At 34.4% G+C, this 15,040-nt stretch overlaps 2 protein-coding genes across 2 annotated transcripts in view; both read left to right on the top strand.

The window, feature by feature from the left end:
* Positions 1-2,518: 2,518 nt before the first annotated feature.
* On the top strand, positions 2,519-12,721 carry LOC100378146 (uncharacterized). The gene is made up of 17 exons (XM_006824930.3): positions 2,519-2,657; positions 3,206-3,442; positions 3,758-3,895; positions 4,539-4,649; positions 4,876-4,989; positions 5,124-5,213; positions 5,394-5,513; positions 6,298-6,393; positions 6,555-6,677; positions 7,688-7,798; positions 7,910-8,017; positions 8,175-8,273; positions 9,696-9,800; positions 10,020-10,133; positions 11,240-11,353; positions 12,034-12,149; positions 12,329-12,721. Exons 1-17 carry the CDS (start codon positions 2,585-2,587, stop codon positions 12,344-12,346), a joined length of 1,887 nt encoding a protein of 628 aa, XP_006824993.3. The 5' UTR covers positions 2,519-2,584; the 3' UTR covers positions 12,347-12,721.
* A 2,134-nt stretch (positions 12,722-14,855) lies between these two features.
* LOC102802217 (uncharacterized) overlaps positions 14,856-15,040 on the top strand; it is a 37,622-nt gene continuing 37,437 nt past the window's right edge. Inside the window, exon 1 of the mRNA XM_085507324.1 lies at positions 14,856-14,946. Within this exon, the coding sequence (XP_085363450.1) occupies positions 14,856-14,946 (91 nt within the window). The remainder of the gene's footprint in view (positions 14,947-15,040) is intronic.

Raw genomic sequence — 15,040 nt, 5'->3', positions numbered from 1 at the left:
ACAGTAGTCAAACTGTATTCACAATCGTGTTGATAAACGTTGTCTGAAGATCGGAATTGGGACAGTAGAACCTTGCTGTTGTTGTTTATGTGTCTACTGATGTGTATTGCCAGTTTTACAATATCAACTACAAGGCAGAGTACTTGATGTGCCTTGCGAGAAGGAAGAAATGTGATTTATACTTTGGAAGTAGAATAAGCCACCATGGAGATATGTGAGGATTTACTAAGCGTAAAGCTATTACCTTCACATTAGTAGAAGATATGTTAAAGCAAATCATGTTCATCACACAATGGATATGAGCTATCATTGGTGCAGTAGCATTGAATAAACAAATGTCAGTTGTATATGCTCCATGTATACTCAATCGCTGTAGATCTCTTTCGTTTTTAGTAAAAAGTGCAGCGTAGGAGGCGTTAGGCTTAATATCACCTTTGAGGTCAAGTATACCCCGCCAAGTCAAGTCAATAAAGAGGTTTTGTTATGTATTGTACTTTGATTATTCATAGAGGGCGCCTTCTCCATTTTATAAAGTTTAGTCACTACAAGCTGATTGATAAGTTTGACAATCCATTGGCATGAGATGCAATGGCAGAAAGTTGGTATCGTCTGCTTTTTATTTCAGGAATAGCGATACCTTCAATTCTATTCTTTGTTCGCACTTTATGCAGAAGAGGTTCAATGGTCAGCGTATACAGTATACAGAGGTCATAACCTGGTCAAATCCTCCGAATAAATGGAATCGGTGAAGTGACGGCCCAATTGCAAATCACGTCTCTTGGGTAAGGTGATGCTACTATATGTTTCATACAAATAGTATTGAACTTTCTTTCATAGTTGATAATTCTGTCCAGCAAATTTCAAAACTTATCTGCTCTAAATCATAAACACAGAAAATGAGTTGACCTATGTATTTTCCTCTGAAATGTGTCCTAAATTTAAACATGAAACCTTACTATCACCTTGTGTACACATATAAAGAAAATATATGTAAAGTATACCCATATATCCAATTGTAAATTCGTCTGCTTAAATAAAAATTCTTGCTTCTGAGTTTCCAGAAAAATACCCAGCCACAGGAGTTATACGACAGGGAGTTGGACAAACTTATGTATTTTAATAAATTATTAAATAACAAAATGTTATATAACTTTTAATGCATCTCATGAATAAATAAATGCCCACCCGCTTTACGGTTGTGCTCATGCCACAGTCCTGGCGAGTTTCAACCCTTGGGATATTTTACTATAATAGGGTGTGAATGCTGTGTTGTGTCTACATTGCGCATTAAAATGTGCAGATAGCATTAGCGGGTAACAAAGATTGTGATAAAGGAAAGAGTGGTATAAGCAAAGATCAGTGATTACTTGAAATCGATACCAGGAAGGGGGGGGGGTAAAAGAAAATTTATATAACATTTTACTATTTAATAATTTATTACAATACATAAGTTTGTCCAACTCCCTGTGGTTATAATTAGAAGTGCCATATTACTCACATAATAATTGTAAGTATTAATATACTACTATAGATATATATATATATGATATTTGATGAATTGGCCCAACATGAGTGATAAGGATGTAATAGCCAAAACAGCAATGCCTAGTAACTACTCAACTTTATAAAAATGTACAGTTCTATGAGTATGTTTGCAATTACACTTTCGACATGTTAAATCAATCACATATGTGTATATATGTGAGCTTAAACCGTCACGAGACAGGTTAGTTTTACTCTACTGAAAAAAAAGTATAAACAGTTATATATTCATCTACAGTCTGACAGCATATATGTATTGTATTTATAATTAGTTGGTTGATTGTTGGTCATTTAGTTGTACATCTAGCTCTATTTCATATGACATAAGCCAGTATCACTAGCTAATACAAGGGCACATGAGTTCATATCAGAAATCACCTTTTTTAAGAATTAGGCTAACGTCATGCATAATCCAACTAGGTTATATAGAATACTTAATTAATTAATAACCGGTTAACCGTATTATTTTGGCGATATATATTGATATATTGAATTTTATATATGTACCTGATTTCCGCACGTCGAGTGATAAACCATGTAATGTTATTAATTATGGATAACACTTTTAATTACTATTACAATAATGATATATATCTCTATATAAGAAGGATTACAAAACACGTTTTAAAGATTAGGTTATAGATTTTACGATAACATGACTGGTTAATGACACATCATATATTGACTGTGATGAACAAAAAGGGGGTAACGATAATATGGAGGTGACAACATCCACCAATCAAAGTTACAGTTATAGCTTCCGCCAGCATGTGCCCCAAACTGTCCACCAATAAAAAGGGAAAAGTTATTAAATATCTTCCTAAACGGGATCCCATTTCCTTTGTATTATAATAACCTTCTAAACGAGACTTCATTTCCTCTGTATTATTATATTAATTGCATATTAATTGGTAATAATTAGTCAGAGGCAGTTAATAGAGCAAGGGAGCATTACGCATTGAATTTTCGTCAGTCATAAGAGTGATAGTAACACCAGTAATAGTACACATTTCATTGGTGTAGGATACTTCATATAGTCAACATGGAGTGGAAATCGTTATACCTTTTAATGGTTATTTCTTCAATATTCGCCAACAGTTTCGCTAATGATATTGGTAAGCTATATTCATGATTTTTTTCACACTTCACTACACAAACCAACAACGAGTACAACCACATATACAAAAACATTTATGGAGATAAAATAAGTGCATTAATGTATCGCTAAATGAACAGAATGTATAATCTACAACATATGTGTGATAGTCGATGACCCATCCCTTTACTATTGTGTAGGGATGTCATAAATTCTACCACGAACCAAATGGTAAAGTTACAATTGATTGCCAAGAAAAAAGTGTATTCTATGCTAACTCTAGGCGTGAATATAATTTTTCACTCGGGATATTATATTACACGGATATATTGCGTGATACCTTGGATAACATATACTCGCTTCGACATCGTTGTCTTGCTTAATACAGTTGCGCTAAAGTGCTTATTTAAATTGCCTTTACTTCCCGCGCACTGTAAATATAGCTTTTATTCGTCAAAAATCATCAGTAATTATCTATCAATACTTGACAGAAGATAGGAAGGACTTTTACTACTGTATAGTTTAAGCAGCATACAACAATACACCTGGAATCTGCTTAAATTACAGATAATTTGATTGATAAGGTTACAGATCATCCTTATAATTACTGCCATGAGACAGCAATGCTTGCAAGCCAAAATCAAGCAGGGTACGGAATCCCAGTCGTGTGGCGGTGTGAACAAGATGGAAGTTTTTCGTCCCTCCAGTGTCTCGCGAGAGGAGAATGTGCATGCGTCAATAAATACGGAAATTATATTGCTCGCACAATGACAGCGTCAAATCAGCCTCCTCCAATGTGTTTAGGTATGTACATATTACGACGAATTGCAATGTGAATGTCATTACGGGTAATCAATGTGTCTGGTATTTATTTCAGGTGCCTTTTCCAGATTTATAGTTGATTCATTGTACTACTAATATTAATAATAATTGCTGTCTTAGATAGAATTATTCTACCACAATAAGTGTCTTATACCACAATGGAGGTAATTGAATATTCTATGGAAAATATCTCCATGCAAATGTGTTCTTGTGTAATATTATAAATTGGTAACGTGTTGTCAATTAGTAAATATTTCATAACTTACTATGGTTCGAATGACATTTGATTTGTACAAGGTTTAAAGCCAGGCCAATGTCCCTTTACCAAATTGTCAACATCGTGTACATCGAAATGTCAATATGACGAAGAATGTCCAACTAACTTTAAATGTTGTGACACCGATTGTGGAATGACGTGCGTTGAGCCGACGCAAGGTAAGTGAAACTTTTAGCTGATTACTTATAGTTGGTAGTTATCTCGTACAATTGTTTAGGGTAAAAACAAATACTTGTGTTTCTGTTCACCAGATGGGCCAATTCAAAGCATCTCGTTTGACAGAAAAAATGATATAAAAATATTTAAAAAAACCCATTTAATCAATTTAATCAATAACAAAAATCAAGAGAAATAAAATAGAAACAGGCACATATTTAAAAAAAGAATAAAAAGATTATTCTATCTAGTTTATGTCATTTTTGTTAAATCCCCACTTAGCTGTTATTATTTTGGCGATGCCAATTAGAATTAGATAATTACGAATTTAGTTATGTCTAGCTAAAAAGAATAATTGAATAATTATGATTCCGTTGACAAATAATAGCTTTCAATTAAACTAAATATCGGACAGACAATTCTCGGTCACCATATAGAAATTTCGCAATTTCCGTTTTAAATAATACTTCCTCATAACTTCCGATAACGTTTAAAAAATATTTGTGAAGTTTAATTATTTAATGATAGCAGTGTTTTAATTACATAATAATTGGTGTACTTTTGTATTTTACCGATTGGACTATGTCCACATTTTTCGCCACAGTGAATTTGACTAGTAAATATATTTGGTTTATTTTCTTCCAGATTGTTTTGAAAGCGAGTTCGCCTGTATGGATGAGCTAACATGCATACCAAAAGACCAAAGGTGTAACGGGTTTTCGGACTGTCCTGATGGAAGTGATGAAATAGATTGCCGTTAGTATTCGAATTTATCGGTTCGATTTTTTTTAAAATTATTTGCTCCTCAAATAGTGTTCATCCTCCCAGCGTGCGATTCCACTATTAATACATAATTCTACATGCGTTAGTCATCCTCTAATGAGGCTACGCTACTTTGCATATGACCCCGGGACACGCGTAGCCATATTGTTGGCGCAATAATTGACTTGAAACTTAACATATCTTTAATTGTCACATTTAGATTGGCCGCGTTTTGATTGTCCACTTGGGCATAAAATACCACAAGAAAAACAGTGCGACGCTTATAAAGATTGTGTAGATGGATCAGACGAGAAGGACTGTGAGGACTTCATTGGTGAGTGAACCGAACTAACTTGGTTGTATAATTTCGAATATGTGCCATAGTTGAAATATCTCACTACGAACACGTGTAGATTCAATATATGAAACCGGAAACGGGTATAATTGATATATATACTTCTCTATTAGTCACCTGCTCGGACGGAAAGATTTTCCCCAAATCTGAATTGTGCAATGGTTATGAGAATTGTGAAGATGGAAGCGATGAAGTTGGATGTGGTATGTAATATTTTGTTTCTGGAAAGCAAGGGCACATAACGGTTAATTCTATATTTCATTGCTGAATGTATTTAATAACGTGTTAGCTAAACCAGTAACAAATTAATAGATCTACATTTAAACCAGTCCAGAATCGTAACTAGTTGTTGTCAATATTATCTCTACATAATTATTGTTTAGAACCAAAAATTGGATGCAACCACGATGAATTCGATTGTGCAAATGGAAAATGTTATTCTACGTGGGATCGATGTGATGGATCTAACAGCTGTGGCGACTGGAGTGACGAAGACAACTGTGGTAAGCCATACACTGAAGCGCAATTGTGTTATTTTTGATTATATATCTGAAAACATAGATGTTATTTAATTGTTGAGCTATTTTTGACTTGATGTCAGTCAACTTTACGATATTTTCAGCATCATTTTAAATGGACATTATTTGGGACGGTTTTTAATTTTTTGGATAATTTTTATCTTTATCTTTCTATTTTCTTTCTCAAATGATACATGACTCGTTTGTTCTGCGTGTATCATGGCCCACTTTCATGTTTGATATTTTTGCTCATATAAAAGTTTATTACGTATAGGATGAAGCCCGACTACAGGGGCTTTTCTGGCGGTATAAAATCCAATAAAATGTCAAGGCCCCTGGCCGGTAATTCTGATACTTTTGAAGGCCTTTAGTGAGTCCCGTAAACTATTTTGCACGTATTAGATCCATATTTGATTGGAATTAATTCATTCATTTTTACAGAAGTGACTTTATTTCTACCCGTGCCTCTCACACATATAGCTAAACATCATGTGTGTACTAGCACGACACTATCTCACATGAACTTTCATAATACATTTGCAATACATTTTGAAACGTATTTTTTTATTGAAGCACATGTTGAAATACAATCAAAATGCTCAAATACACGAGCTACGAAACGTCAATTGTGATGTTGCTTTTTGTGCCTCGCTAGTGCAGTACATATGTATTTACAGTGAAATATCAATTTTATAATTATTCAGTTAATTCACGATTTATAAATAGTATGGTCTGTATACAGTGTCCAATATTCAAATATTTATTGTAGTATTATTTGAATGCAATAATGGTGTGTTGTTGCCAGCGAGAGACATTTGCGATGGTGAAAATGATTGTGGCGACAACTCCGATGAAGACGAATGTGGTAAGTAGTTTGTTCATATACATGTAAACGTGTAACAAAGCCATTCGGTGCTCGAGAAAAGGGTCCTCTTGTAGTCGAGCTGATTAATTTACAGTACTTGGGTATCGGCATTCGAATTTTCAATGCGTTATGTTACCAGAGAGTGACTTCCATTTTCACAGCGCCGGGAATAGGATGTCCAGAAGATTTCATGTATAGATGTGCTGATGGTACTTGTATTGGCGTGTTTATGGTTTGCAATGGTGACGTTGATTGTGATAGCGGGGAAGATGAACTTAATTGCGGTGAGTGTATTTTTACAATCATCCAGATGAGACAAAATACATGCTCAATCAATAATTTGTTTGAAGATTAAATGGTAAATGTGACTCTATATATATTCTAACGAACTGTTTGCCCAGGTCTCACCACAACTGAAAGGGCAGTGAATATGACGTGGGGGGATAAACATCCGTTAGATGATCTCATAACTACTTGCGCCTGTTTAAGTTTAACGCTTATAAACCAAGCCATGTTTTGTTATATATTATACTGTTTTCCAGCTGAGACATCATGCGGGAACCAGTTTCGTTTGGCTTTTTAGGTATTAAAAAGATACCAAAATTAATTATCGTAATTACCGATTACAAGGGAATATTTAAAGACAAAATCTCTGAAGTTGCAAAATAATAAATTATTATCTGTGAGTTAGATTTCAAAGAACACAACGCAATTGAAAATATGCAAATGGACACATGATCATCTGAAATTGACAAGCTGTATTTGAATGTGATCTCTTGTATCATTATACGTAATTCTTTACGAAGTCAGCTAATTCAGTCAATGGAATAACTACGCATCAGCTGTGGCGCAGCACGTGACCTAATTGGACAATATATGTAATTGAAAAATACATTAATAAAACATTGTATGGAAATTGTATTAAGTATATATACTTGTCTTGGTATGCCTAATTAATGACATGTTATTCAAGTGAAAACTTGTGTTCCTGTTGTACTTCTATCATTGATGACATTGTGTAATACCAAGCATTACATAGATAGTTTTTTCCCAAATATAACACAGCAAACTCAATTCTGAGAAAATCTAAATGATATTTTTGTAAGACCGAATTACTACTTTAAATCAATCAAGTTTAAAAGGTATTTTATTTGTCTGTGTCATATCATATTATATTCAAAACCCAATACTGCCAAACGCACTAACGCTCATTTTGACATTTGGGTTTTTGAAAAGCAACATTCCATAGAGCAGAGAAGTGTTACTTATGCAATCTCTTCTTGCCTCCACCCAGAGTGCAATCTACCCATGATGCCATGCGATAATGGTACAAGATGCATTGGACCATGGGATCGATGTGATGGTAATCCTGTCTGTGATGATGGAGAAGATGAAATCGGCTGTGGTATGTAGATCATTTTTTGTGTTTTATACACCTGTTTCATGTTTATTAGTTTTTACCAATTCGATGTTTAATTTATGATTCAATAAACGTTTTATTTATATTAATTTTTAGCTTGCGGTGATTTCGGTTTCCAGTGTGAAAACGGAAGATGTATTCATTCTAATAATCAATGTGATGCGTACGACGACTGTGGCGACAACAGCGATGAACAGGAATGTGGTAAGAAACGAGAAGCATCATGCACACTGACTTCGTTAATTACATGATTAAATTTATTTAAGTTTGTCATTCGTAGTTATTTTATAACAAACCCAATTCCAGTTTTAGTCGAAAGTCGCGCTCATATACGTGCTCTTTTTTAAATAATGCGTTCCAGGTCATTTTGAGTGCACAGGAGGAGGAGAACTGATTTCTAAAAAACTCATTTGTGATGGAAATGTAGACTGTTCGGACGGTAGCGATGAGCATGAATGCCGTAAGTACATCAACACAGGTATTCCTAAGTGATGATAATTGAAAAAGTTGGTTAATACAACAGAGATATAACTGCGTCACTGTGGGTAAAATATGATTATGTACATCACAACTAAAATTATTTTGTAGTTTTAGATACAAGATTTAAATGTTAAATCAGGAGTCGCACCTCTTACCTGTATATTGTGTGTTCATAACCCTATAACAATTGCACGTTTATGTTTTTAATATGATAATACATGCATTGCAATTGACGATTATATTCATATGTCACTTTTTTATTGCAAGATATGTCTTGTTCATGCTGTGTATTATATCAAGATTCTGTAGATTTCATCAGAAGTAAATGTTTTTATACAGTTTATTAATTTACCACAAAAAATAGTAAAACTAAATTTTAAACGTATCTCTCAAAAACATCAACTTAAATAAAATTTTTCCCAAGGGTACTGAATATGTGACGTTTCCCAAACCATATATTTGTTGAGTGCTTGGGTGGTAGAATTAGCTAAAATAAAACTCCCATACTCTTCTTGTTTAATTCCATGACCTTGCTGACAATACACTTGGCAGTGATGTCATTACAAGTGATTCGCAGCTAACATGGATTATCTAGATACTGATCTCCTTCTTATAGTGGTGTAGACTGTGTTTGAAATCATTGATGAATATGGCTGTCTTCAGTATAGTTTATTCGGTATGAAAAACACCGACAAAAAAAAAAAAAGACAAATCAAGTAGAGATGCGAAAATTAGTTCTACCTAGGATAGCCTACAAAGTCGTGAAGAGTAAATTAAAAAAGTGGAATTATAAGTCACCACCAGTACAATAGCAGAAGATGCTCGCCTCTGGACAGCTGATGGTAAACTGACAAACATCACACCTCACAATTATCCAGCACGCACCAGTCTAATTTGCATTACAATATATACACTCTCATACAAGTCACTCCAAGCGACACTTAATACCCCTACCTGCAAATGCGTCCCATAGCTTATTACAACTCACATCACTATACAATGTTAATTAAACCATTGCTCAATCCATTGTTTGCCAAGAAATCGTTGCATATATTACATAAAAGGTCTTCAGTCAAATTAATCAACACGTCCAAATAATAGTGCTTCTCACTAAAATTCAAACACAGCATACGTTCACAATAATAACCATAACTCTTAAACTTCTTACATAATAACACACTAAAATAATAACACAATGTTGTCACAACATAAGACCCTTGGGTTAATTTGCTTTTGCTTTTAGTATTGTGCACTGCTGTATCTGAGCAACGGTTTATGCTAGGTAACTTCAATAATGAATGTTCTTTTTATCTAAAAGTGACTGGTATAGCAGTAAACATTCATATTTATTATGACTCAGTGTTTAGTTATTTGATTCAAGCGTAATTTAAATGATTTTCAGCATGTCATTCTAGTGAATTCGATTGTGGCGATGGGTTTTGTATCAGCAGTTGGAATAGATGTGACGGTACGAACGATTGCATTGATGGTTCAGATGAAGTGTGTGGTAAGTGAGTACACACTAATCGCAAATTCTTTTCAGTATACTGTATTATTTTACTCAATTTCTCTTAAACGTGAATAATATGTATTATTGCAGCCACAGTGTGGGGGACAATAGCATACCATACTCAACGTGTGTCACCGTATCGCACAAAACTTTGTGGGTTTGATACTTTCTAGTAATAAATTTTTTTTCAATTCATTAAAACTTTTTCTGTTGCAGAATGCTCTGACGCGGAAGGAAAATTTCTTTGTGATAATGGTAATTGTATATCGTTCTATGGTATATGTGATGGCCAGGATACATGTGGGGATAATTCCGATGAACTCATTTGTGGTAAGTACAAATTCGGTCGGTGCCGTGCCATAAAGTGAAACACCTATCATCTTATATAGCAGTGGGCACTCACGCCAGTGCGGTAGTGAAATTCTCAAAACTTCGATCGAATAGTATAACGGGGGGGAAATTCTTCTTCTCTACGGTTCTCCACATGTGTCAGGGGGAATATCGTCTCTTCTCTCTATCGCGTCCCCTTGAGGTACGGGATCGGGAAAGTCACTTAAACTTTACAGTCAAATAGATACACACAACAAATTACGTTTCAACTCTCGTCTTTAGTCGGTCAGTCGAGCACTCTATAAGACACAGCGCCCTGGGGAAAAGTCTCCAAGACTATCGCAAGGCTGACCCAAGACTCTGTCCCTAGACTGGACCAAGACTGCGTCTCTCGTGGTGTCCTCGCCAAGACCAACTAAAAACAACTTTATTCATTTTCAAAATCTTAACCAATTACAAAGAAGTTTAAAGTCTATAAGGCGCGGACCTTCAATCATACGGCCAATCACACTAAGTACTGGACACGTCATATCTTTTGATTAATCGTTCACTATATTAGTAACTGCGAATACCAACTGTATGTCAGAAATAGTAGTCCGGATAGCGACGGTTATATCGTAATTAGTTCCAAATCACTGAGTCGAGTTCCGTCCAGGACCTTGCATGAGCCTAAATGATGACAGACATAACACAGCCATTCGCGAGTAATCAGCTAAATAAGTCGATCAACAGATACGGGCAAACAAATTCATCACAGTAGCATGACAAATAATTTAGTCTTCGTCAATGTATTGCTTATTTAAAATGCAGTCGAGTGAAACAAAATCAATATCTAACTAAACTCACTTTATTAATAGGGTTGTGTTTAATATACAATTCAATGAGTATGAGGTTACCACAACAAATCACCAACAATAGTGCAATGACTTTTTCGACAGATCGTCTCAGCAGTTTGAAAAACCAAGGACCAGAAAATATTCTGCGTAATTATGCATACGTTTTGTCCTTCATCTTTTAATGCCATCTTCTCTCCAAGGTTGGGAACATGTTTACCGACATATAATAACATAATATTATAACATGTTCGATGATTATTGATGTTACAGAACTGTATACTTGTGACAATGAGCAGGTAATTAATCGATACTCTCCTGGAGCATCATCATTGATGTGTGATGGTTATTTTGACTGTTTGGATAAGAGCGATGAAAAAGGATGTAGTAAGTAGAGCAGTTACACACTGTGATTTGTAAATCAAATGAACGTCAATGTTAATAGATTTGAATCAATATTTAAAATACATCATATAGTGTCAAAAAATAATTTATTATTATTATCAATATAAGCTTTTGCAATGTACACGTCGTTTTCTAATTGCCTGATTATTTTGAATACATTTCATAAAGACTGATTGGCAAACACATATGCTGTTTCTCTAAGCAATTATATTAAAAATATATATCGTGTTCCAGCTGTATAATGTTTGCACTAGATAATAGAATAAATGATTTAAAAACGAAAACTTAGTTGGAAAGTCGTACAGACATTTTGGGAGTGAGCCAGTGTAGTAGAACTGGCTTTATTTGTCTGAATTGTAACGTTGTGATGTTGTTTACTTTGATATTTGAAACAATAACAACTTTAACGACCACTCAACTATGTGTAAAATAACTCCGGGTCAATGTCTTTCATTCTCGTTCATATGGAAAGTAATTGCAACGTGGCTTATGATGTTTGCGTCTACGGGTGAGTGTAGTTGCACACAGAATCAAAAGCTGTCAGAGCAACAGCACCTGTGAACTTAGGATAGTATCAATTTAATCAATTGGTTTATTGCTGAGCTCACGAGTTTTTGTCTGTTTATCATATGTTGAAGCCTTCAACTTTCTTCATTACACAGAATGTCGTATATATCAAATGAAATGTCCCTCCGATGATTATTGTATTCCCAGTTACAAAGTTTGTGATGGTGAATATGACTGTTCAGATGGTTATGATGAACTGAATTGTGAACAGGTATGTATATTAAAAAAATTTAAAAAAAATTGAAAATGCATACGATACGATAACACTTCAAAATAGACACGTTACGATAACATTTCGTACTCTAGTCAATCAATTTTCAAGAGTAGAAAATTGGACACAACTTACACTGGACGTGTTTCTTTCGATGACATGTGACTTTATTTTTGCAGCACGAACGTAATATGTAATGGAGTAGAAGAGGCCGTGTAAACCGCCAGCTTGTCGTTTATGAAGCGTGCTGGGGAAAGATGAAAAAGAGGGATTTCTTGGTGATGGAATATTACTAAAAAAGACGGACATTGATAACATTGTGCCAGTTTAGATGCAATACCAATTTTAGTCATTTTTCTATTCTATACTATTTTCAGTATAATTATTTGTTTTCATTTAGTTGGTGGTGTATACAATTTGCTGGCTTACATGTAGTAAATTAGGGTGAGTGTCATTGTAATAATACCTTTAACAGCATTTTTACTGATGACCACCTATGTTAGCAAACAATGTAACTTGTAAGTGAAATAAAATACGTATGTCTCTGTTGAAGACATACTGTGAGCTTAGTTTACGTTACTTGGGTAAGCTTTTATTGACACTTATCGCATATTACTTCCCCTGTGTGCTAGAGAGAGACAGTATGTGGCTCTCAGGAATTTGAAATTGTGATGTCGCTTGAGACGTGAAATATGTTTACTGCTTCCACTGAGATAGATTTTATCAAGAGATTGAAATTACTACATTATTTTGCTAGATATGACACACATGAGGACGCTATACCTTACTCACCATCCAAGGACAAGCACATAGACATTACTATACAACGATAAATGTCAGTGTTAAACAACAAACGTAATGCAGGCTACGTCGTACAGTTACACATTGTCGTTAACTTGACTTGGTTATCGCCCCATTCGCCTTAGCATGAGCAATTGTACTTTGTTCAATCGGGCAATGCCATTAAATAATGCAGTGTTAGCTATCATACAAACAGATTAATATGCCTCTGGTTCAATGTCGATTTTGTCAAAATATCTACCTTTTGATCACACATTGCACTTGTACTTACATAAATTTGTACTCATACGCGCACAGTGAATAGTAGTATGTAAAAGTAAATATGTATTATGTGCACGCCACATAACGAAATGCAAAAATGTCAACCACAGTGATTTATTAAATTGCATTTCAAAGACACAAATTTCTAATTTGGTAGTTTATTAATTAGTTTCACGTAAATGTAAAATAAATACATACGTTGCATTTAAGTTTGTTCGACAAATTTATTTGTACGTGTATAATCATTATTTGGGTAAAAGTGTTATTATGTTGTAGTGTCGACACACAGACAAAATAATATTTTCTCCATAACAACGTAGGGTATTTTCATCGGATTTCGTAGTAGGAGTTATTGTAATCCCAATAGATGTTTATTGAAGTTGATAGATTATTCCTATAATTAGTTTGCTTCAATTGTAATTAGTATTTAATTATCATGATTTGATAAACGACCCACTTAGGTAAATGTAGCCCTGATACCGTTTTAAATTCTTGTTCAATTCCATGGAATGTACCAAACGAGGTGCGATACTGTTTAAAATGCATCATGGAGTACATGCTGAATTAAGGGGCATTAGCAGGGTTTTAAATAAAATGCCGGTTGATTTCTTTGTGGGATTATATGAAAATTTGCCAAATATAGATCCACTCTGCATAACTGACGTCATTATATGTTATCCATGACTGGAGAACGGAGTATCACATAATCGTTGGGTATTCTTGTGCTCACGACATCGCTTTTACAGGACGCTTTTAAGTGTGCCCGCCATATCAGGTAAAGTTGATACAAAATTGTCTTCACTCGTGAGAATATTTGTGTATGTTTGTTGGTACAAATTCATGCCAAATTAATCAGATAATTTACGATTGCGATTTTATTTACTAACATTCATTTTGCCTCCTACAAAATACATGCCATTGTCAGACTTATTTACTCACAGGGTTGAACATTAGTACATGTAGATTTACAAAATTCACAAATTCAATTTTCCGCCGGTTTACCTTACCAAATGTACCATCTAGTATTATCGTCATTGTAGTACGCATCAGGTATCGTAGGCCATCATAGGTGAATGATGCACCAATAATTCGGATATCATGTTTAACGAAGTGTAAAATTGCGAATGTTTCCACTCGGAATAAAGTCAACATAGTGTTGATATTATAACAGTAAGTAGAATTTTAATCCACCTGTGAAGCAATTCTTTTTATTGTAAAGTACAATATGGAGTACACTGTGGAAGATGAAAACTATGATAAAATAAACGTTTAACGATTTGCTCCCAAATAAATAAGCTATTAAGATCCTTGTATAACCTCCCATTTAATACCCATCTGTAAGTACATGGATAATTATAGCACTTGTAGGTCATTGGCGAGTGATATAATTAGAAATACTAATAAGGCTTAAAAATGTTAAATTTGCTGCACAGAAAAAGCGACATTTATAGCATGAACAGTACATTCCCTTGTTATTCCTCGCAGAAAATACCTGTGTGTGAGTGAGAATGAGTTTTAATAACAAATCCTCGAATTATATTCGTTTACTACATTCTACATACAACATTTATATTCATCTTCATGAGATGGGAAGATATGTTTTTTTTTTTACTCATTTTATCTGATCTCAGCTCTGGTGGCAAAATGGGTGGTTTACCGGCAACAACATCCGATGGCGTTCGTACATTGCTGGTAGTGTTATTGTTTACTCTGCTGCCTACGCCCTGCAATGCAAGTAAGATGTGTGTTCTGTCATTGTTCTCGAACTCAAATTATCACACAACAACAGAATAGGCATTGAACAGATTGAACAAGAGGATCTGTTTTAT

This window comes from Saccoglossus kowalevskii, chromosome 13, assembly GCF_978046115.1.
Source record: "Saccoglossus kowalevskii chromosome 13, keSacKowa6.1, whole genome shotgun sequence".
Classification (NCBI taxonomy): domain Eukaryota; kingdom Metazoa; phylum Hemichordata; class Enteropneusta; family Harrimaniidae; genus Saccoglossus; species Saccoglossus kowalevskii.
This window is presented reverse-complemented; position numbering and strand designations above follow the sequence as displayed.

Coding starts and splice junctions, on each gene's coding strand:
- LOC100378146 (XM_006824930.3), top strand. CDS start 2,585: ATGGAGTGGAAATCGTTATACCTTTTAATGGTTATTTCTTCAATATTC. Junction 4,650..4,875: donor AAGTGATGAAATAGATTGCC/GTTAGTATTCGA, acceptor TGTCACATTTAG/ATTGGCCGCGTTTTGATTGT. Junction 6,394..6,554: donor CTCCGATGAAGACGAATGTG/GTAAGTAGTTTG, acceptor CCATTTTCACAG/CGCCGGGAATAGGATGTCCA.